Below are 22,532 nucleotides of genomic sequence, written 5' to 3'. Positions count from 1 at the left end.
CTGAACTCCACAATGCAAGTGTGCAACACAATATAAGCAAGAGTGCATACTGACATTTCTGGATCATTCACCCTCATTCCTCCCCAAAGAGTGGGGAATGAATGCAATTGGCAATCGAGATTTTACAGCAGTAATTCGTCGTACCAAGAAAGAGGATTTTTTGTCTTCAACCGGAATGCCTCCGGCGTTCCCAGCTGAAGAAAACAAATCCTTTTTCAAGATGGCCACCATACAAAGGGAAGACGGGCATTGGATAGAAAGCCTTCTTCGCTTTCCATTGCAGGCTGCAGAAAGCAAAAAAGAAACTGTATTACCGTTATGGCAGCACCACATTTGTGTTCCTTGATAAATATGTGGTTATGAGCAAGACTTTTACCAGAAAGGCAGTCCCCGGTGGACATGGCGACCTCAATGCAATGTTTTCACCTTTGCAGTAAAGGCCAGTAGCCATATCCCCGACATTGTTGGCACTACCCATACATAGAGGCTACCCCTCAGAGACGGAAGCTGCACCATTAAATATGAAAAGACTATCACATGCACAACACAAAGCTTTTCAGTCTTTGTCATTGACCTTTACATACATGTGTTGTACATGTACTAATTTTTTCTGTAAAAATGTCCGTAAAAACAACAAAGGAGTAGTGTACTTACGTTGACATAAAATGCCAAACAAACTCTGTGATGCGAAGCGTAATGACGTCAGAAATACTGGATGTAACACCATTACCACTCACCTTTCGACACCAAATTTTGTAAGTGACACAGGTGGAAAGGTGTGAAGATATGTGTATTGGGAGGGTGTAACCATATATTATTGTACAAACATTTCTGTGCATAGGGCATCTGGGTGACAGAAATTGGGCTGACGATGACAGAAATTGGGCTGACGGCACTAATGCATATGAGATGGGCCAGACACTCCCGAAGCCAATGCAAGTGGTATGGAGTACCTTTCTCCATAACGTTCCTTGGCAGCTTAAACAAATGCGTCCATATGGACGTACGTGGCGTGATGTAGCACCTACAAAAGAACACATTACGACCTGCAAAGCAGCATGCCACATTGTGCAAACAGAGAGTAAATTTGTAAAGAAAAGACTAACATTTAAAAATTTGCCCAGTAGTTTTATTTCACAATACAGTGAGCGAAATCACGCCTTATGCAAGTAGTAAAGTAGTTTTGTTTCACAATGAACTGTGCGAAAAGATGGCACTATTCACTTTTCCATAGAATAATTAAGTTTGTCTGTTTGGTCGACATTGACAATGTTAAAGGTCACGTTGTTTTTTTCCACACACAGAAAGTAAGCTTTGCCGCCACAATAGTCATTTTGCTCCCACATTGGTGTGCAAGACGACATCAACCGCTGTGATCTACAGCACCAGAAAGGATGGAATGTTACTTCTTATAGCGACAGCAGCATAAGGACACAAAGGGCCCACACGATCATCCCAGTGAATTATGATGCTGAGACAGCCGGTTATAAACAGTTGCATTTGACGGTTAAAAAACCCGTCATTTGGCATCTGTAATCCGTGACAATCACAATAGGGAAGAAAGTGTCTGAGGAGGAAATGTGAATTAAAAGATGTATGAATACATAACCTTTGGATAAACCACAGTTGTACTACATAACATTTTCAGTAAAAAATGTATTCAATAGGAGGAAATGTAGTGGGACCCTAGGGACGGCGACAATGTGCAATGTCCATAGTTGGAAAAATAAATCGAATGGCACAGAAAGCTGGAACGTCGTTATTAATAATACAATTTTTCTTTGGACGCAGCTGCGCGGTGTAATAAAACGTGTATCACTGCACAACCTCTGCACAAAAAAAATTGTAACACATGCTTTTCTTGTTAAATATTATTTTAATTTGGGGAAATGTAGTGGCACCCTACAAATGGTGACAATGTGCAACGTCCATAATAGAGAGAAAATTGCAACGGCACATAAAACTTGTAAAACAATAGGGGAAATATTTTATTTTTTTTACAAAATAAAACATAACGTCAATTCGGAATTTAGGTGGCAAAAATACACTTACATGATATGGAGCGCCTCCATTGCGTTAGCTGTAGTCAGACACTAGTGTATCTGGAAGACTGCCTGTTCGGGAACTAGTTTCTCATGGTCGGTGCAAACGTTTTTGAAGCATAACCTTATCAAACGATATGTTTTTCAAACTGTTACTCCCTACATTCTTTCTACTCTTTCCCTGTACCTCAAGGTTAAAAAACAAGGGACCCTTAAGGGTTTTGACAAATATGCAGCCGTACTGAGCTCATGTTGAAAAGAGAAAATGCAGTGGCCTTCACTCCGAATGCAAATACATTCTCATTTTGCAACAACATATCAGCGTCTATTTATGAGACCTGCTACTGGCGTGAACATGCAGAAAGGCTTTGTGTACGAAATAGAGCCGGTGGCTGCCTCAGATTCCCGCCACTCTGATCACAGTAATGTTGTTTATGGATTGTAAAATGGACAAAGTAAGTTAATTTCGTACAATGAGTAGCAAGTCCCACTGTACCGTATGACAGTGCTAATAAGAATACTTCAATGTTTGACTTTCTACTACCACGTCTCATTAATGCTCATCTTTCGAAAAAGTGTTCCATAAGTGTTATAAGTGCATTGGTGCCTTCTTCGTTTACGTATGTTAGCGCCGATGTTCGTGTTCAACAGAAAACGAAGTAAACATGGCGGACATATCGAAAGATTACGACACACCTCACGCTGTGCCACAACCAATCGGTGAAAGCACAACATGGTCGCGGACACCACACCACAGAATAGCCAATTGCAATGTTCTCCACGGAGCGAACAGGGAAGTGTGACCGCAGAGCGGACATAGATATCACTATTTTTAGAGACATACTTTATGATCGTGTTTAAGGGAATTACTGGATGGATTGTCACAAAATTTGCAAAAGCACGCTTTCAGGCCCAAGCCCCTGCCACTGCCTCAAATTTGGTGCAAATCCGTCCAGCGGTTTCGCCTGTAGCCGTGCGCAAAGTTTTCCCCCATTCAGTCTATGGGGAAAAAAACGTTTTGGGACCCCCCCTATAACTTTGCCCCCCCGGACCATACATTACCAAACTTTGCAAAAAGAATTCAGAGCGGGACATATGCTTTTTTTTGCAAAGTTTGGTGAGGATTTGTCCAGGGAGAGCGAAGTTATAAGCTGCCCAAAAAGTGCTCTTCCTATGGAAACAGCAACTTAACCATAACTACACAGCCACTACCGTGGCCGTGTAATATATTTGCATACAATCTTGATTGGACATTCACTTTATTTTGAACTGTGATACTTTGCTGTTTGGGTCAATACTAAATCACATTCACATCCATCTTAAGAGTATATATCCTTCCTTTGCCCACAAATTGCATACCTCTTGACTGTGCCTGTTTTACCTGAGTTGGCTCTTGGTTTATAGAAGTGTGAGGGCTGAGTGGGCGCTTTAGCCTCTAATCATCCTTGTACTCCTACAGGACAGAGGTCAATTTGTCACCTCACTTTTACTCATTGTTATGCTATTGTACAGGTAGCCTTCCATGGTATTCCTCTGCACTCTGTAAATGTGTGTTCTTGTACGTCATTTCCGATCGAAATTGACATACCTGTTCTTCAAATAAATACAAATACAAATATTGGTTACATTCAGAGCACAACTAAAGAAGAGGACCACCGGGGTAGACTAACGTTGCTAGGACACATTCAGTGGACAAATAACACATAGGTTAAAAAAGAAGCGTTAACCCTTTTCCTTCTCTGTCTCAGAATAAACTATATTGTCCAATACTCTCTGAAGGTCTCGCTCATTGGCGGTAACACACACTTGAGGCTGGCAACACAGTCTGCCATGGGCTGCTTAGTCTTTATGTCCTCACTTCTGGCTTGGCAGAGGTATTTCAGCTGTGGTTTTTGGGGGCGGGCTATAGTATATGTAGAATGGTGCAAAGCTGCGCCCGCCGAACAGCCTCTTCTTATTTGACAGTGCTTACGACTTACACAAGGAGACATTTTGACCCAGGGGAAGAGTTTCAGCTCATGTTTCTTTCATCGCGTGGTCATTGTCCAAGCCTCATTTCTGAAGGCTGCTTTACATTTTACCTTTACTACAAAACATAAAACAACTGTCAGCTCTCAGGTTTACTGTTTGGCAAACATGTGAAAGGAATTTACATGCGCGACGCTGCGGAGGAGAAACATATTCTGGACACGTGTACCACATGTCGACGAGTGGCCATCTTAGAGCGCAAGCACACTGACAATGCAGTGCGATTCTCTGTCAGCACGCGCGGGCCGTTGCTTGGTGAATATGCTGGGCTGGAAGCAGCTTTGGGTGATCAATCAGCACGCAGAGGTATGTTAGGAAGACCACTTTACTGCGCAATTACAGGATCTTCAATTACATGATTTGGGAAAAAGGAAATATCTGGCCGAAGCCCATAAAAATTACAGGTTTCCCAGTGGGAGATAAGTGTGTCAAGATGTCGAAATCACAGCGCCATTGAAGCGCAGGCATTTCTGCAAACAGCATAACTCAGTATTAAGCACGGCAAACACTCGTAAAGCCGCCAGAGGTAGTGTACGCCAGTGCTTTCATCAAGCAACCCGACCGGGCAGTCAGCCCCTCTCAAGACATTTATAGAGGAGGAGGCGAATGCTTCAGTACACTCTGTGAAACAAAACACATTCAGGGAATTATTTATTCATGCCACCGCGCAACTTCCCATGCTGACTGACTTGGAACGCACTGGTGAGTTGACATCAAAATGTTAAGTGCATTTTTATAAACCACAGCGTTTTAACAACGTTTCCAAAATGTGTTTGGGGGCCCGTGGAAAAGGGGGACTGTTTCAGCGTGCACTACACGTTTTTACGCAGTTCATCAATTCCTCATTTTTCAGGGTTTTGCATCGAAATTCAAATGTATAGCACAAAACAATGGGTGGAGGGGAGCGACAAATAACCCCCAAACGATTCGCTAACGCTACACAATTGCATGTGTGGGTGTCGCTGCGGATCCTAGTCAAGGTAGGACAGTCCCAAGGGCCCAACAAATTATTCTATCAAAACGTGCCTAGGATGACTACGCGCCCAGCAATATACTGTATTTAATCTGGGTCTGAAACAGTCTAAGACAAAACATTTTCACAGAGTCGATTCAAAAACTTGTGATTTATAAAAGATTAAATTAATTCATGATATATCCCAATCATAAACAAATAAGTTGCAAATTGATCCAAGTAGCAGAAAAAAAAGGCACCAAACACATACAATATAAATTGAACCATGTGACAGAAAAAGGAGCCAACCCGTGTTTCAAGCCCAAGGGCTCTTCCTCAGGGATCCTTAAATTACAATCATGTGAATCAGTTTGGACGCAAATAAACATTATCAGTGATTATAGTAATAGATGTAAGTGTATAACTTGCTTTATACAATCAGTATTTTCCCATTTAATGATGCATAATGATAATAGTACTGCTCATTGACCTGAAATTGACAGGAAGTGATATCATCAAATTAAATGAACATCAGCAGTGAAAAAACCTGACAAAACTGGGCCTGATTGCTAGTTTTGCACTATAAAGCAAAATCCCAAATCTTGCAGACCCAAACATTACTCCCCCTTTTGGAGTTCCATAGGACTCGATGAGGGTTTGTTAATACAACACGTGCTAATTACTGCATAAGGTAAAGCTTTTGTGGGACAGTAATTACAACCATACAAAAGCAGGCATGGTGACAGCGTACCACGTGTGAAACACATAGTCAAAAGGAGTGAAGGCTTGATTTACAAAGTGATTTTCAATGGGATTGCACCATTGTAAAACGCTTTTGTAAATCAGACCCTGAAAGTTGTATTACTGCTACCAAACTCATAATTATGCCCATTAAATGTTATAGGAGACAGTTTGGCAAACAAAAGAAAGCGGATGCGGCGATGATCATAGGGATGAACTATTAATTATTCAGTTAGTTGGATTGATTCTGGTAGCAGTCGTGAATATGTTGCTAACAGTAACTTACTTTCTTATGGCTAAACAGCCTGACAACTACGCCCTATATGTCTACTTGACAAAGCACGTTTACATGGCAGTTTATTGGGGTTTTTTTAGACATGGGACTTGAAACATATTTTGTTATTGTTTGTATTATTAAATATTAATTAGCAGCAGTATTATTAGTGATGGTAGTAGCATTATTTGTATCATTGCTAGGGTTGGATGCATAGAAGTACGTGTCTATACCTACTATATTAATTAGTCCACAGGTAAAATTCAACATAATATCTAATATCCAGCAATCACAGTCTGCATTTTATATCGTATTCTTTTTTTTCAGGCATGCACAGCGTATGTAGATTTTATGGTTTCTGTGGCTAAACTCATTCGGACCGAAAGAAATCTCACATTAAATGACACCAGTATAAGAACCGAAATGGAAAAAGTTATGGAGCTGGAAAAAGAGATTGCCAATGTAAGAATTATTTCTTTTAAAATATTTGTACACATTCTTGCCTTATTGTGCCGTTTTGACCATTCTTTCTTTGATTTTCATAACATCTTTCTTTGATTTTCATAACACACTGTACACTGTAAAAATGTATTTTTTACAGGAGATGTAAAATGGTTATGACATCATTTTTCAGATTTGTTTGTGACATGAGCTAGAGGATTTTTTGGGATGGTTCAGGGTCCCCCATTTAAAAAAAGAAATCGGTCAAAATAAAACCAAGATGATGTTATGCCAGACATATAAACAATTAGTGAGAATGTGGCATGGAAACTGCCTCATCCGAACATCTAGCGAAGACTACATTGTGTGAAATTCTAAGAGAAAACATGTTGAACTATTATATTTTTCTTTACGTGACAGATCCTGGAGATCTGATACCATAGAAAAAACATACACTGACATGAAAGATAATCATGTGAATGTGGAAGAGTGTTCCAACATATTTGGGCATGGAATTAGCATATTTACTGAAAAGAAATCAAAAAGCAAAACCAAGGCTGTTGTATTACTGGAGCAAGAGGAAAACAGGGAACAAAATGTAGCTAAATGCACTAAAAGGATCATGTGGTCGGTACATTTGCACTTGTGTTTCCCCTTTTTTGCACATCAGATGTAGTATATGTATATGTTGCATAGATGTGTTTGTGCGTACATAGATTTGTATGTACTAGTCATCGACATAATACCATGATTCTACCAAGGGTTCCTTAATTAATTCTTTAACCTACCCAACTACCTGAAATCCATTGCCAAAAGATTGTAGGCATCGGACAGTTAAAAACATTGCTACCTTGATGCTCAAAGTCCACAAACGTGAAGCGAGACATATTGAATCCAGCTCTGAGCTTGACACGTTCTAATGTAAAACTAATCTAAAAGGAAATCTCTATGCAGTGAAAATAGCTAAAGCAAAAATACATTAATAGCTTTTTAAAAGCCCATAGGCCATCATCATATGTGTTCATAGTTTATCAGGAACTTGCGAAATCAAGGAATCTGAAGAGACCAGCCTCCTGAGGCAGAACACCATATGGAAGATCTCCAGATCCTTTGAAATTTAAAAATCATGGAGACCCAAGACAAAAACATTGCGCAAGTCTCATGCTTTCCCTCAAGTCACTCCCTTCCACTGCATGTCATCTTCCCAGCATTCACTCCAATGAGTTCAACCAAAGCACCTGAATTAACAACAGGAACAAAGCATCTAAGCTACCAGTTGGACCATAGGATTTGTCTTGGACCCAAGAGTGCTTTAAATTGCAGTTGTTAGATGTCTCTGAGAAAGTTGACTTCTCCCTGTTACCATCTTATTGCAGTGTCCCTAGTCTCCTGAAGCACTCTATGGCAACACCCTTCACTAAGAAACCATCATTACATCCTAAACACTTCTCCAAGTTCCTGTCAATATCAAGCCACCCATTCTTGTGCTTGATACCTTAGAGAGTTTATTTTCCAAACAGAACAATCTTCATAATCAGTGCCCAGCCCTAACCATCTAGAAGAAAGGGTTACGCCCTGATTGATTTGTATAGAAAATCTACTCTCTCAAATGTAACACATTATATTCAAATTGAATCTCAAACGAATGGAAGAGCCTTCATTGCTACGGCTTCATGACTGTAGTATTTCCTTCCCCGAGGATTAAGATAATCACTGCAAATATTCCCTCCTGCTTAGCTCCAAAACCTGCCTCTTCCAACAAAATTAACTCCTTTCTACTGGCATTTTTGGATCCTCTAGTGCCAAGAGACCACCACAGTGGTGAATCCTGAGCTTTATATACAAACACAAATAATCAATATATAAGCCTACAAAAAAGTATGAAGACAACCATCAAACAGTCTAGTGACAGTGGACTATGCTCCACTAAGCATGTCATCATTGTTACAGCAAGCCGAACTAACAGATTACACACAAACGTCTTACTTAATATTGGCAAACGATCTCCAAGTAACTATATGTATGATTTTAATTTGACCAGTCACTAATGCCACCCTATAGTAGTGGGCATCCAAATTGAACAAGTAACAGAGCCCTTTATCGACCATCCTTCTGTGCATGGCACACAATTCACCAAACAGAGCTAAAGCCAGCATGTAAAACGTTCTAAAAAAAACACTTAATAAACAAATAGTTGATATGTTTGGTTATTGGTAAACAGGTATATTAAAATGCCCCACGAGCAAAATATCTAAGAGGCACAGAAAAGTACTTTAAATGCAATCAGGACAAATTTCTTGACTTGTGCACTTGAGATAGAGGAATAAATAAAGACCAAAGCTGCAAAACTGGGAAGAGTGAGATAAAAACTCACAGAATATTCAAACTATGGACAGACTTAAAGTATTGCACACAGATGGTTTGATGACATCATTTTACATTATTATTATTATTATTATTATTATTATTATTATTATTATTATTATAGGTTGAAGAAATCTGCACACACACACTGTGAGCCAAATTTGCACCTCACATTGTGTGGGAGCAGATTGACAGGCGCAAGACCTTGATTTTGTAGGGTCATTTGAGTAGCTGTGTGGGGTGGTTGTGAGGGTAGAGAACCGTCAGTCAGACCTGACCTTGGTAAATTAGTGATGGGCATGCACCAGTAACTATTGTGTTAATTTTGTTGGCTCACCCAACTGTTTATAGGACTGGGATCCACTCTCTGCTATGCAGGGTCGGACTTCGCCATAAAATTAGCTCGGACACCAATGAAAAAGTGTCCCATAGTTTCAAATGGCAATTTATTTATTTTGTGCCAATGTTTGAATAGTACCCAATGAGGAGTTTCTTGATAAAATGTGTTGAAAATTGTGCATTTTAAAGAATATGTATTCAGTAACACTGGTCAAAACTATTAGCCGTGTAGTGAGGTAACTTAACAAATTGGGCAACACATTGGCCAAAAAAAGTCCCACTTTTACACAAAAAACTGGCTCACACCAGCATTTTGTGTTTTTAGGTCGGCCATGCACTAGTCTGAGCCTGCTGCTATGTCATAGCCCAACCACATGCACAGTGTGTAATGGTTTATGGAGAGGCCACCCTCAACATAGGGAGTTCCTCTCCTCCCCAATCTAGGTGTCACGCAATAAATGGTTTAATGTTAGTTCTTGATTGAGCCCTATCCCATCTTCATATCATGCCCCTTGGATCCTTCCGCCTGAGCTACCAATGAGCCAAGATCCAGGCCGGTGTACAGGAAATATATCTGTTTTTATTTGAATTATAGGTAATAGAATTCACACTAAACTATACACTCCACCTTCTTTGTGGCTCACAATTAACTTCTTGTTAGACAAATAAATCACACAAATGGGTTGGGAAAATTCAAATCACAATGATTTACTTTAAACAAATTTGAATTCAAGGAACACTGTATACTGGTCAATTAACAAAATCAGTTACTGATGCAGTGCTGTGTAATTTCAATTTTCCTGCGCGCTTAACAGGCTAGCAGTTCTGTGTACAGATTTGGACAACTCCATATGGAAAATATGATTTGACCCACATATTTTCTTTAAAATAAACACAGGGTGATTTAGCAGTTTGTTTTTAGACCCCCCCCCTTCTGTGGTCTGTGTGATGGAAGCCAGACCAAAAAATTGGGATGATTTAAGAATTTGAGATTTGAGACCCCCCCTTCACTTAAAGGCCTGTATTTGGGAAGCTGGCAGTTTAGGGATTTTTTTTAGTTCAAGGAAAAAGACACCTCTCTTTCTAAAGAAGTGGGGGCAACAGGATGAATAGGATCACCTAATTAAATGGCAGTCTATAGTTTTCAGCACACACCGGGAATGAGCTTTGTTAATTTCGGATTTTAACAGAATCACCCTGTGGTGTTTTGCCAAATGTAATTAATTCAATTAATATTGTTTAGTTAAATAGGCTAAGGATCTACACAGTTTTGCCCTCCCGCCTGCTATAAAGGGGAAGGATTTAAGGCCAGCAGATCCCCCCACATTCTGGTTGTAAAGTGTTAAATTCTACTTACATAGAAAACCTCTGTTTAAAGTTCAAGAAAGCCTGCTGCATGTCAGGACACTCTGGAAGGACAGGGCAGGGATCAGGGCACCCCACTCTCAAGGATGGTCCACAGCACTTCACCATAGAGTCCAGTCAGCCTTTTTAGGCCTCCCTAGCAATAGACAGCTCCACCCAGATGCAATCTCCTTTGGTGAGTCCTTGCTGCTGTCAGCAGCTCTGTCCCTTCCTCATAGTACATACACTTTATATAGAAGTGATGACACCATCACGTTTACAATCTTGGGGAGTACCCTGCAAGAGTTCTCACACATAGAATTGGACAGTACCCTTCTCTCTCCTCCCAAATCCAGTCCATCTCTGAGGATTGGTTTAGGAGTCTGCTGAAGACGTATGGCAATTCCCATGTTTAATCCCCATGTGTTCTCATGTCAAATATTTGGCAAAAACTAGTTATGTATCAAAACTTAGTGATTTACTGTTAACTGCCATAATGTATATATTTTCCAATTCAGCTAATCAGGGGAAATTCAATAAAACAACAGCCGGGTCTGCACCATGTTGCATAGCTGTTTGGCAGCTCTCCACCATTTTTACAAAAAAGCAGAATAGTTAGGAACATGTAATATATTACCCATATTCCATCCTTTCACCATCTCTCAAATTTGGAACAATTTCAGATCAGCCAGAAAACCATTTTAGATGGCCATTACACTTCCCCGAGTCACAGGTGGGTGAATTGTATATTATCAAAATTGCCTGGAAATTATCTAAAAAAATGAAACATATATCAAAATGGTTGCTAAAAAAAGGACTAAATGATAATAGTCCTTTTGAATTAATAGCACATCTTTGGGAAATGCAAATTGTAGGCCTCCTGTTTCTATTTTCCTGTATTTTTTTTATTTCCAGAGTTCAGCCTTGATTATAGCCCCTGTGTTCACACCTCCCGTCTACATTCTGGACATGCACCAGCCAGCGCATTTGGCCTGCTCGGATCTGTCCTTTCAAAGACACCAAGTCTAGGGAAAGTCTGTTTTCAACACCTTTTAGCAGGCACACTTTATTGCAGTTATAAATAGGTGGGGGGATGTAAAATCTAGGCTTGCAGTGTGGGAGTTCTTTGTGATGTTTGCCCACCAACAAGCTAAAATGGTCTGCCTTGTGCATAAACGAAATCTTCATGTGACCCATAGAACAAAGGTTTTCTTTTCCCTTGTTGCCGGTAATTTGCATGTGAAGCACAACATCTTGTTTACACACACACAGGCCCTGATTCACAGAGGCATTTTATAATGGCACAATCCCATTGGAAAATGCTCTGTGAATCAGGCCCCATGTCTTTTCCCTGCCCCCTTTATGTTGGCAGGCAAACATTGTTCTCATGTCTTGCTTTATCTTGCAAACACACAGGCACAGCCATTTTGGTATCAGTGTTTAAACATCCTGTTTTTCATGTGAAAGGGACATTTGAATTTCTTCTGACTTTGTGAATTAAAATGCTGCTTTTCCTTTTGTAATGACAGGTAGGCCTTTCTCACATGGCCCTTCAGTTCGGGTTTGTGAGGGGGCCTTTGATTACACCGCACACGTTTTTTTATTCCCAGCACTGCTTAGTAGAGTGGAATGAAAATATAAATGGAACGCTCATGCCGAGTATGAACGTTTCTATTCTGTGTAGGGGAATGGTGCCCAAGGTCTGTCAGACCCCTGCCAACATTGAACTTACTTCTGCACCTAGAATCTGGCAAAGGATCACAGCCATATGATGCATGGCATATTTGCCTAAAAGTGCAACCCATGGAGAATTGTGATGTACGTTGACATGCACCTGCTTTACACCTTCTCCTCCCAGGGCCCTCATATGTTTAACACTGATACTAAAAATTGTAACTGTTACATAGAAAAGCAGTGGAGTGCCTAAAATGCAGTTTTGAGAGTCACAGCCAGGCAATTTGCCTGTTTTGTTTGCTCCAGCATATGAGATGCACCCACCTGCTCACAAAAACTTTGAGGATCAGGGTCATAGTGTCTATGTGTAAGGTTAACTTTCAGACATCATGTATAAATAAGATGACTTTCTATGAAATATATAGTGCAAACAAACACAAGCATTTGGTTAAAGCAAATAAATGCTGTGTAAATTAATACAAGTTCCTCCAAACTAATCTAACAAACATGTTATGATTCGAAAGATGCAGAGGTGTTTGGGTAAGCAACATTAACAAGGAAATATGAAAATATCATTGTGACTGTAAGGGGATAAGAAAATAATACTTCCTGATGCATGAAATGGTCGATGACATTGCAATGCAGATTTTAAGTCACCTAGTATTCTGGCTGGGGGAAGGAGAGAGGGGCTCAGCGCACTGTCGAAGATAGTAGGTCTTTCCTTCAAGCTTTAGTGTTTGTTGGCATGGTGCACTTGGATTTCTGGGAACATTGCTGTCATGCTCATGACACTTGTATGTTGGTCCAGATGATATTAGAACAAGTGTTTAAAGGCTTGCTTTCAGAATGAAAAAGTTGAAGGGAAGGGGTCAAACTACTGATAGTCCTTTCATTCACCTATAGGTCTATCCTTGATGGCTGCATTGCATTATAAAACTTCTACTGATTCTATGATCTCCATTTGTAGAAGCTACTCTATGTGTGGACGGTCTAAATTGCTGTCTGGGCTCTTTCTTAAATGTATATGCTGCATGTTGCAGCTATTTAAACTGCTTTTAACTTTCAAATTTCCTCATTGACCAAGTCTTTCCTAGAAATGAACAATCTGTTTCTTGCTTTTAGCATAGTTTGATGGTGAACATTGATGGTAGGAATACTGCAAACTGCTGATTTCCCTTTAGGGCCTTGAGTGGCATCTACCTGCCTGGTGTCATGTCCACTAAAATCCGATGTGCTTGTTTACTATGAAACTTGGTCTTACCACTTAGTTTCTTCCACTTCTGGGTGCACTTTCTTAAAAGGTTTGCACATTATATTATATGTTGTCATAGCAATTAAATTATAGTGTTGTCCTACTTTCAATATTTCTTTTTCTTCCAAGGCAATGATTTCCTTAGGAGTTCTGTCAATTTCTGTAATATTTAGGAATCCCGGTCGCCCAGGAGATAATGCATCATAGCAATTGTTTTACTAATACCTATTTCTTTTTTCAATGTCTTTAATCGTCTCACTTCCTTTATCAGATGCTTTGTGTATATCATCAATAGAAAGATGGCTGCAGGTGTTGTCCTGGCATTGGCCTCTGTTGACCTCTGTTTCTGATACTGGTAGAGTTGTGTTCATCTTCCCATGAAATGACCTCCCTATGTGTGTGATACAAGAGTAGTGGGAAATGCCTCTGGTATGTCCTCTGGATAATAAGTGTTCTTCAAGTGTATGCCCTTACCCGCATAATTGGGCTCTCTATCTCTTTTCTTTTATTCTTAAGCATTTTTGCTCTTGTTATTCAGTCAACTCTTTTTCACCCTGAGCACCACAATGTCCACTGCACTTCAGTTCCTTTCATAACACAACTCTATGCTCTTTAATTATTCTGTGTCCTTGCTACAATGGACTACAAATTGTATCTTGGGAATCGGTGGATTGGCAGAGCATACATTTGGCCACTAGGAATAAAGTCATTACATTTGGAACAGTTATCCTTCAACAATTTTCCTAGAGTTGACCCAGCAAAAATGCATATTAGACCCATTTTTCCTCTGTCTGTACTATAGCCTTTAGAATCAACAAAAGCATTGATCCCATGATATCGTTGGATACCTTCTTGAATTATTGACTGGATAATGATAAGGGGTGCAGTTCTAAAAGGGTCCTTTTACCTGGTGTTTTGATTACATATAACACCCTATTACCGACCACTTTAACAAATAAACAAATGCCAAAGTGGAGATACATCTTGGCTCGGCTGGTCAAATCACCTTGACAGATACAATATTCACCAATATTCAAAAGTATGTTTTTTGCCCTTCCCCTCTGTTGGATGATTTATAGAATGTTGGCCGCAATAGAACAATATGATTTTTATTGTTTAACGGCAGGACAGTGTGGCCCATTGGACCTTGGTAAGCACAATTCTCTGTGAGATGTCCTCCTTGTTAGCAAGCAGTCTAGAGTCTACTCATGTCAATTGAAAAACATCACACTTCTTTATTGGTTTCTTGCTGTTAACGATGAACCAATTATAGTCCTACTGTTTAAGCTGCGAGTGGGCTTTGTTGGCTCAGAAGAATCAATGTAATGATAGCATGTTTGTCTATAGCAATTGAGTTTAAAGTTATGAGCAATGTTATCATCCCCAAGCTAATGCATTTGACGTGTCATGCCTCTAGGCTTTGTATTCTTGCACAGTTTATTGATCATTCATCAACGCTCCCTTTTATAAGAAGTGGGTTACCTTTTACTCCTGCACTGGCAATACCTGAACATATCACTATTATGGTTTCTAGTTCTAACAGGAGATTCTATCACAACTTTTCACTATAAAAACTGTCTCTTGACCTAACAGAGTATTCCTCGTAATTTCTGTCTGAGGAACACAGCATGACACTCTCTTGTTTCATGGTCCAGTTCCACACTGACGGTGACTGAATGAGGGTCTCCTACGCATGCTTTTGTTGTAATGGAGAAAGTGCAGTAACAAGGGCTTCCAAGTGTTCACGTTTGCAAATCTTCCAAGTTTTTCATTTTCTATGAACCCATATATTTGCATTACCAAGGTGTGACTCAGTTAAATGCCTGCACCCCAGTGCAATCAATGTTCAACATTAGGCTATTTCCTCTGCTTCTTTCTCCATGTGAAAATTAAAGGTGCCTCACATTATAAAGGTTAACATAGAGCCCGGTGACTTAAGTTTAAATTCCACGGACAAGTTAATATCAAAAGTTATTTATGTCAGAGGTCTGTATGTCACCTTCAGTCACATGTTAGACTCCCCATAGAGCTGACTCAGCCATTCATCCTACCGAGCTTCATAAATTAAGCAGCTCTACATTTGGTTGATGACGTCTACTATTAGAGTGCTTACAAGTAGAAGTAATTGTCATTAAAGCACCGTATAATAAAGTAATAAAGTGATATTAATATTATTAATTGTACTGTATTATTATTATTTTTAGTATTACTTAAAGAAATTTTACATGAGAGCAAACACAATGTAACATAACTCAGCATATCAATTTACATTCATAGAACAAACCTTTCAATCTGATTTTTTATTTCCACAGATAATGTAAAAGGAATAATGGAATGTTTTTGTCCACTTGATGGATCCAATTTTGTAAATAGTTTGTATATCAATCTCTGGTGCAGCTAATGATGAATTCAGCTTCCTCTCCAAATTAAATAACTGAACAATACTGCTTCATCATCAGTGATATTGAGGAGATTGCATGAATTCAGCTTCCTCTCCAAAGTAAATAACTGAACAATACTGCTTCATCATCAGTGATAGTGAGGAGATTGCATGAATTCAGCTTCCTCTCCAAAGTAAATAACTGAACAATACTGCTTCATCATCAGTGATAGTGAGGAGATTGCATGAATTCAGCTTCCTCTCCAAAGTAAATAACTGAACAATACTGCTTCATCATCAGTGATAGTGAGGAGATTGAGCATGCAAAGCATTTCTTATATGACAAATTACAATATCCAATACATGTAGTCGACTTTTAGTTATCAGAGTACTTACATTTGAGGTATTCCCAACGCATCAATCCGGGTTACTGGTTGGATTGTATTTATTAATTTAAATATTCTAATATTCCCTCTTGCAGCAGAGATGCACCACCCCTTGAACATATACAAGACTGGTTAACACCCCTCATACTATGCTATTCATATCAAAGCATTATTATACCATTGGATCACTCCCCACTTGGTGAGGGGGCCCCTGAGTTGCAGGGGATTTTATGACAAATGGAAGACTAGGTGTAATGCGGTTTACTGATAAATAATCCAACTTTCCCCCTTTCTTCTTTCTTCCATATCGCAGAGTCTTCGCACATTAGAAGACATACAGAGAAATGGGCCTGAAACATGTGTGGCTGTCAATACACATGTCGCCAAACTGAAATGCAAAGCCTGTTATTTAATTCTTCATAAATCACATACAGTACAGGAGATGATACCCTTCATTCCCAATGGTCTGGTCAACACTGCCACTGCCCAATCCCAATAGCGGCAAAGGAGTTATCAAATCATTATATAAAGGTGTAAAGTCCATATTGCAGAAAGAAACATTAACCTGCAGCCCATAGTGAAGATGCTGAACCTCTCTAGTAGATGTGCTCTGAACCATTTGGGACAAATGGGTGCCTGACAGAGGATGCACCAAAACAATCAAAACTCTAATCTATCCTCTTAAGACTGACAAGGCTGGATTCACTCCCTTCTGGCTGACCATGCCAAAATGAGTCCTACTTTTCAAAAGAACAACGCCTCCTAAATCTTTGGTTTCCTGTACATAGACATGCCGTCCAATAATCAGAAGAGCCACTTTCTGGTCCAAGAGGAACATTTATCAGATTCTGGATGAAAGGGATGGGTCTGGTTCTAGAATAAAATCCCCTGTTAACACTTCCTTATATGGTATGGTGTAGGATGTATTAAGCACAAACAATCCTCTTCAATAAGGATCCTGTCACGGAACAAGAAACAGGAACCAAATTACCTTTGGGACAAGAAACCTGAATGGTCCTGATGAGGCAATAGGATAGTCTTGAGTTTGTTTCAGAATTCCATATAGTGTTCAGTAAGGCAGATACTAATTGGTAGAGAGTTCCAGAGCCTTGCAGCCTGGACTGAAAAGGCCAGACTGCACCAACAAGCTAGTCTCAGCATAGGCACAAAAAACAGTGCTGCTGATGCTGAACTTAAAGTTCTGGAAGGTAGTTGTTTACAAAGCTTTGAATGCAATACTTTGTTCCACTGGGAGCCAATGAAGTGAGAGCATGGCTGGCGAGACATGAGCCTGTGCTGGAGATGATACACCAGCATAGCAGCCATGTTTTTAAGTATTTGCAATTCATGGAGCAGCACTTTAGGTAGCCCCAGAGAAACAATGTTGTGAAAGTCCAACCATCTAGACATAAATGCGTTAAGCAGTTGAATTATATGTGGAAAGGCAAAATAGTTCTGAAATCGACTCAGGGAATGTAGTTACAAAAACAGGATCTAAAGATCTTAGAAATATGGCACTCCAGAGACAAATTTCAGCCCAACCACAATCCAAAATACCACACTTTATGGGAGGGAATTTGAAAGGTACCAAGGATTTTGGACCAAAGTTCATCCAACCAGGGTTCTGGTAGATGGGCTTATTCAGATACATTACAAACATGGCCTGTAACATATGTAAGTCACAAAGATGTTGATGTTAAATTTAAGTTAATTACAAGGCATCCACAGACTAATATGCTCAAAGTAATCCTTATGACCGTCCACCTGTTGGACATTAGAATGATCTAGGCACAGAAACAATTGGGTATCGTCCACTTAAATGCAAAATTTGGCTAAAACAACCTAATTGGGTCAGGCAGAGCTCTTATTCAATCTATACCCATCCTGCACCACAACCACTTAGTATGGAGTGTTAGGGTTTTTTTGGTGCCTTTTGGTGGAATTTATCTGTGTTTGTACTTTGATTTCCAGTCTGTGTTTTGGCCTGCTTGGTGCCTTTAGGAGGGATTTACCTTTGTTTTTACTTTGATAACCAATCCTTTGTTTGCCTGTTTGGTGCCTTTCGTATGGATTTGTGTGTATTCTTGCCTTGAGTTACAATTGTTTTTGTGCTGGTCTGCTCCTAGAGTGCCCTGTCTTTGTGGTCTAGTCATTTGTTTGTTTCTGGCTTTCTTCCTTTCCCCTGCCATCGCCTCAGCAATTGGCTAGGGCAGACAGGTGTTCCCGACCCTTGTCTTTGCAGCCTTCGCTTGCTGCACTCCCCTTACTTTCGTGATTGTAATCTATAGCCATCCTGCACAACAACCACTTGATAAGGAGTTTTAGGGCCTGTGTGATGCCTTTTAGTGGGATTTATCTTTGCCTTTACTTTGATTTCCAATACGTTTTGTGGCTATACAGGAAACCACAGACTTGCAAAACTGCAGCACTGTAAACCCATTCTCTGTGTCTGCCTACATATAAGGTGTTGCATCAGCATGTGTCACAGCCAATACTTTATGTAAAGTGTTCCTGAATTCCTTTTCATATTTCCAAGGAGCAGAGCTAATCAGTTTTACCAACAACATGTCATGAGTTCCCTTTTGGATTTTGTTTTGCGCCATGATGTCATCAGGTGTCTTGAGCACATGGAAATAGAAAATATTGTAATTCAATATGGTATCAATGTCACCAATCTCACCCACATTTCTGTCAACAATTGTTTCAAGACTGCCATTAAAAGACAAAGTTTATTTGACTGAAGAACTTTGAGTAGTGCTCCAACCTATGACAGTGACCCATATGAGCGAACCATGTCCAAATAATATTTATGGAATAACAACTAATGACAACATCTGATGTGTAGACTGTGCATTATAACTAGGTCACTAGCTGGATCTTCTCACTGGTGGTGGCCTTTCCTTCATTTCAAGATGTATTAATCTTAATCATCGATTAATATGATGCAAGGTCTGTGGAGCTTTATTAGAGGCTGCCTGTTCCTCCTTTAGTCGAAATAGGAGCCTCATTTTATAAGGGTAAGATAGTACCATTTTGCATCATATATATGTGATTGGGATGTCTGTTTATGAAGATTGAAGTGCCATTCTGTACCACACTTACATTAGTGAACATATGTCAGTGAAACAATTGATCTGATTCATTTAATTAAGACTTTTAAGATGTGGTTTTGCAACTATCAATACAAAACAGTAAAGTGACTACTCTTGAACATTTTAACTCATTTGTTAATGATACTACAGCTGCCATATCATGCAGCCTAAGCTATCTCTATGGGATCTCTCCTTTGCAGAACCAGTACTCATACAGTGGGCCTGATTTTCAAAAGCCCTTTTCAATGGAAAAATCCCATTGAAAATAGCTTTGTAAAACAGGCCGATTATGTGTTATAAAACAACAGACAGAAATGACTGATCAGATTATCCAGGACTAAATTTAAAATTTGAATCTGCTAACTATGTAAGCAAGAAACCTCATCCTAAACACAATCTGAGGATGATCCTACGCTGTTAACTCATGAAATGGCTGCTCATTTCTGAACTTTTCAAAACTAACCTTTACGATAAGACATTCTCTACTTTATTTCAAATAACTGCCCGAGTAAAATCAGGTCAGTGTCCAATAAATCGTTCACACAAACCTCAAGAAAGCAACACACTGATATAACTTACATGGTCCTGTATGAATGTGCGTGCCCAATTTACTGCAGGTTTTCTGTCACTAGACATATTCTTAACCACCTATTTATTTGACGTTTGCTTGAATACATTTTTCATGGTATGTACCATAAATATATACGGAAGTAGGTATAATCTTAGCTGCCTCCTCACAATGACAGATCTTCTCTTAGTAGATGCAGCATGAGCAGGGTTCCTAGCTGGCACTTGATTTTTTAGATTCAGAAAAAGCATTAAAGAAGGTCAGCTGGGAATTCCTATAGCACACTGTGAGAGTCATTGGGCCTCATTACAAGTATGGAGGTAGCCATGCCGCTTTTAGCGGCATGGCTACCCTCATACCAGGTACAGGGTCCAGGTTCCTTGAATGGGGAAATACCGGGCCATTCTGACCTTGGAGGGCCAGGTATTTCCCCATTCAAGGAACCTGGTCCCGGTACATCCCCATTTCCATTTAAGCCCCATAGGGCTCAATCGGAATGGGGAGGATGCTAACAACGGGCCCATTCACGACAGGCCCATTGTTAGCATCCTGGTCTGCTCACGGGACCCGCTAAGGACGCCTGGTAAGCAGAACTCGTAATGAGGTGGTAGGGGGTTAACGGTGCCGGCAGCACAACCGGCGCCATTTACCCCCTACCACCTGGGTCGTAATGATGCCCATACACTTTCCAAAAATTGACATTCCTAGTGTTAAGGCTCTATGTTATCAACCAAGATCTAGGATAACTTCTCGAGGGCTACTCTTGAAAACCTTCCTATACAGCATAGTATAACGCAGGGTGTCCATCGTCACCCTTGCTGTTTGCTCTGCATTAAGACCCACTAAATCAGGTTGTATCTGAATACTGGTATGTTCCGTCTATTCAGATAAAAAATGAGTTTCACCTGTAGGTTGCTTATTGTTAGGACATATAGCCCATCATTAAGGACCCCAATAAAGTTTTACAGGTAGTGGTCCAACTGGCTATGAACTTTGGGAAAGTGTTATTTGGATACTAATTTAATACAGGTAAAATTTTCACTTACTTGGAATATAATAAACCTGAAAACCAGAATCATGATGGCTCCAACTGCAACATACCCACGGAAAAACATTGACCTGGACTGAAGGCGTATAGGGGAGAATGATTTGAATACATTTACTAATGAAGTCGAGATTCATGAACAATGGCTAACTTACCAGCCCCCAATTCCGCCTTGCTAGGGTCAAATAGTTAAGATGCAAATTCTGCCCAAAAACATGAATGTAGGGCAGGCCTTTCCTAATTTGATTCTAGAATCTCTGAATTCCTATGGACAGGAGGATGTGTCTGGTGTACAATGGCTTTGTTAATTCATTGTATAATGAAATATGGAATGGCATTGCTGGAGATGAGGTGGTGTTGGATTAAGAGTTACATTTCAAGGTGACTTTTTATATTCTGACATGGGCTAACTAATTCAGCTATTGATGGTGCTATGTAGCAACACTTTATTTTATGAATCTGCCTATAGGTTCATTATTACACTAGAATGAGGGCCAGGACTACAACTTAGTCAGAGCGCCCTTTTTGTCCAAAGCAGTGAGAGCTCTTTGGTCTGGTCTAGGACCCAGCATTGAAGGTCAACTATTCAAAAGACTGCCCATAATAGCCTTTCCATGGCATTAAAACTATTTGTTTGCATTTTGAAGAGTAGATGTTCTTTTTTTAAATTAAGGTGGACTCCCTTGCATTGACACAGACCCCAATGTAAGGCTTTGTGTTAATGACATGATCATAGGAGCCAGGGCCATCTGCACATATACAATGCACATCTGACATGTAAGACTACTGACAATATGTTCACTATCTGAAATTAGTGGGACCTGAGGGAAGTCCATTCAGTTGGTCTGCAATGGCTAATTTGCTGTGGAAGGTTGACACCTTGTCTAGACTATACTTACATCATCATAAAGGCATTTTTCAGATGTACCATGCCCTTGCTACGATCAACAGTTGTTATTTTAATGCCAGGGTTACATATCCAAGGTACACCTCGAATTCGGCCAATGAGCTTCACATGTTTGCTACTTGCAATTAGTTCAAAAACATTTGGAATTTGGTTATTGACCATCTGCCAGAAATTATATGTAAAGATAGGTAAACAAATGCTCCAAACACCAAGTATTATCACATCTCCCCAAACAATGCAGACACATTAGTGCATTTTTATACTTTCTTCTGATGAAAGCAATAATAATATCTAATGTGGTGGAAGGTTCCTTCTCTCCTGTCTATTTAGACACTGAACATTGAGACGTTTGGACCATTTTCCCTTAGAAAAAGCTATCACTGAGACAACCGGCTGGGGTCGACACTTCAATTGGCAACATTGCTGTCAGGTGCTTGTTAGCCATCATGTATCAATATTTCTCTCACCGCTGACAGGCTGTTTGGTATACAAGTTCTTTTTGGATAATTGTTAATGGACTCTCTTTTGCAAACACAAATAATTAATTTAAACAAAGAAGAAATTAGAGATCTAAAATTAATTGAAAGAGATACTGAAGATGTTAAAGTCATATGAGAACCTAATCAATAGAGCTAAACAGTAATGTCATTCTCAGAATGATGTTTCCAACTTACAGAAACGTATTTCAAGAAAACGAGAACTA

General features: G+C 39.7%; 1 protein-coding gene across 4 annotated transcripts in view; it reads left to right on the top strand.

The window, feature by feature from the left end:
• MME (membrane metalloendopeptidase) overlaps positions 1-22,532 on the top strand; it is a 589,667-nt gene that overhangs the window by 306,812 nt on the left and 260,323 nt on the right. For all 4 annotated transcript variants that reach the window (XM_069618415.1, XM_069618414.1, XM_069618413.1 and 1 more), the window contains exon 9: positions 6,365-6,499. In XM_069618415.1, the coding sequence (XP_069474516.1) occupies positions 6,365-6,499 (135 nt within the window). The remainder of the gene's footprint in view (positions 1-6,364; positions 6,500-22,532) is intronic.

Source organism: Ambystoma mexicanum, chromosome 10 (assembly GCF_040938575.1).
Source record: "Ambystoma mexicanum isolate Mex_15411 chromosome 10, UKY_AmexF1_1, whole genome shotgun sequence".
Taxonomy (NCBI): domain Eukaryota; kingdom Metazoa; phylum Chordata; class Amphibia; order Caudata; family Ambystomatidae; genus Ambystoma; species Ambystoma mexicanum.
Note: the sequence above shows the minus strand (reverse complement) of the source record. Positions and strands in the feature narration are given on the sequence as shown.